The following is a 1,916-nucleotide window of genomic DNA, read 5'->3' on the forward strand; positions in this document are numbered from 1 at the left end:
CAGCGTAAGTGTGTGCTAATATTCATTTCTGAGTATTAACAACTACAGGAGAACCTGCATCATCATACAGTTACATCAGAAACACCAAAATTTTCATATTTTTATTAAGATTAAATCGTGGTCATTACTGGGAAAAAATTAAAGTTTTTTTACAACACTTTCATTAGTGCTTTTCCGTCACCGATTCCTGTAATGTAAGATTAAGAGTATTTCCAATATTCGTACCCCTTCAACAGGCTTTGCCACAAAGCGTTAATCAGCTCAGTGGTCTGGTTAAACTAAGGTATACTTAACGCGTTCATCCTTAACCTTCTCCATTTCTATGTTTTACAGGCCTGGCCTTACATAAGACTGTTATGACTGTTATGATACCCAAGCCGACGAACTACACAAAAAAATTGATATAACCACGTCATCCTGATTAAAGAAGACGGGTACATGGAAAAAAATTTATTTACTTTAGACAAATAGCCATTGTTCGAGAACCCTGAATTTAGTAACTTCCTGACACCCACAGTCTCGTTTTTGACAAGCCAGTGTTGTGGCACCTCTGTTAGTTTTAACTATAATATGAATGTTGGCCCTGAAATAAGATAGTACAGTAAGAAGATTATGCAGCTCCTGCTGCAGCAATGTACAAAATATAGAGACGGTCTTAATATTTGTATACGAAAGACCAGTAAGGGATGAGGCAGAACTCCAACTAAACTGCTTAGCACACAGACTGTCTGGAAGTGACTATATAGTGCAGGCATGATGAGAGGCTGCATCTACAAACTGATTTATTCAAACAACAAACAGACAGTTCAGTGGCTCTTGTGAGCGGAACTGTAGTGCCTGACACATGGCATACAAAACAGAGGTCAGAGTACAACCAACTGTGTTTGTTGGAGGAGGGAAAGATATATACAAGACACGAATGAAGTCATAATACATATAGCTGGAATGCTGACATCGTAATGCTTGTGCTATGATACATTTAACATAACAATAATATGAACGAGAATATATGTTCAATGGATGTGTGACAACTGCTGTGTTTCTTGAAGCGCGCGCTTGGCGCACAGAGATGCTTGTTGTGAGGAGATTAGCTGGCCAGGTAAGATGGACAGTGTATGGGTCTGTGCGGGATCCTTTTCTGGCCATGTGGTAAGTTGTCTTGGCAGGCATTATTCATTTTAATTCTTTGCGGGTGTAGGATGGGGATGTTGGTCTTGTTGGATGTTGAAAGACATCTACAGGCAATGTTAATGATTGGCCGTACAGGGCTCCTACTGGAGATGTGTTGAATGCCTCAAGTGGTGATGTTCTCAGGCCCAATAAGACCCAAGGTAACTCCTTTCTCCAACTCCTGCCTTGACATCTTGAGGTGAGAGATGCTTTCAAAGACCGTTGTAGCCTTTCGATGACGCCATTAGCTTCTGGGCTGTAGGCCACCGTGTGTATTACCTTTGTTCCCAAACTGTCTGCGAGGGCATTCCATAAGGTGGACGTGAAGTTTGCCCCCTGTCGCTCATGATGATCTATGGGACTCATGTCCGCTGACCCATCTAATGAGAGCTTTCATACAACTCTCCGCCGTCTGTTACCGTGTCGGTATTGCTTTGGGCCATGGTGAACAGGTATCTGTACCTCTTGGAGTGGGGGTAGAGGTCCCACTAAGTTGACGTGGATGTGGGTGAGTCGGCAGTGTGTTGTGTGGAACTCTCCTATTCCGCTCTCTATGTGCCTTGTTATTTTTGACATCTGACACAGAAGGCTTCTCTCCAGTTTTTTCATGTCCTTTTTCACTCCCCACCAGATGTACAGCTCTGGTAAAATTCAGGCAGTTGCCTGGCCTGATGGGTGGGACAGGTTGTGGGTGAGGTTGAAGGCCTTTTTTCTGAGGCCTTCTAACAGGTAGGGGCAAGTCGTCC

At 43.2% G+C, this 1,916-nt stretch overlaps 1 protein-coding gene across 1 annotated transcript; it reads right to left on the reverse strand.

The window, feature by feature from the left end:
- Positions 1 to 1,173: 1,173 nt before the first annotated feature.
- LOC136832949 (uncharacterized) lies at positions 1,174 to 1,536 on the reverse strand. The gene has a single exon (XM_067094604.1). It carries the CDS (start codon positions 1,534 to 1,536, stop codon positions 1,174 to 1,176), a length of 363 nt encoding a protein of 120 aa, XP_066950705.1.
- Between the last annotated feature and the right edge of the window lie 380 nt (positions 1,537 to 1,916).

The sequence above is a fragment of the Macrobrachium rosenbergii genome, chromosome 51, assembly GCF_040412425.1.
Source record: "Macrobrachium rosenbergii isolate ZJJX-2024 chromosome 51, ASM4041242v1, whole genome shotgun sequence".
In the NCBI taxonomy this organism is placed as follows: Eukaryota; Metazoa; Arthropoda; class Malacostraca; order Decapoda; family Palaemonidae; genus Macrobrachium; species Macrobrachium rosenbergii.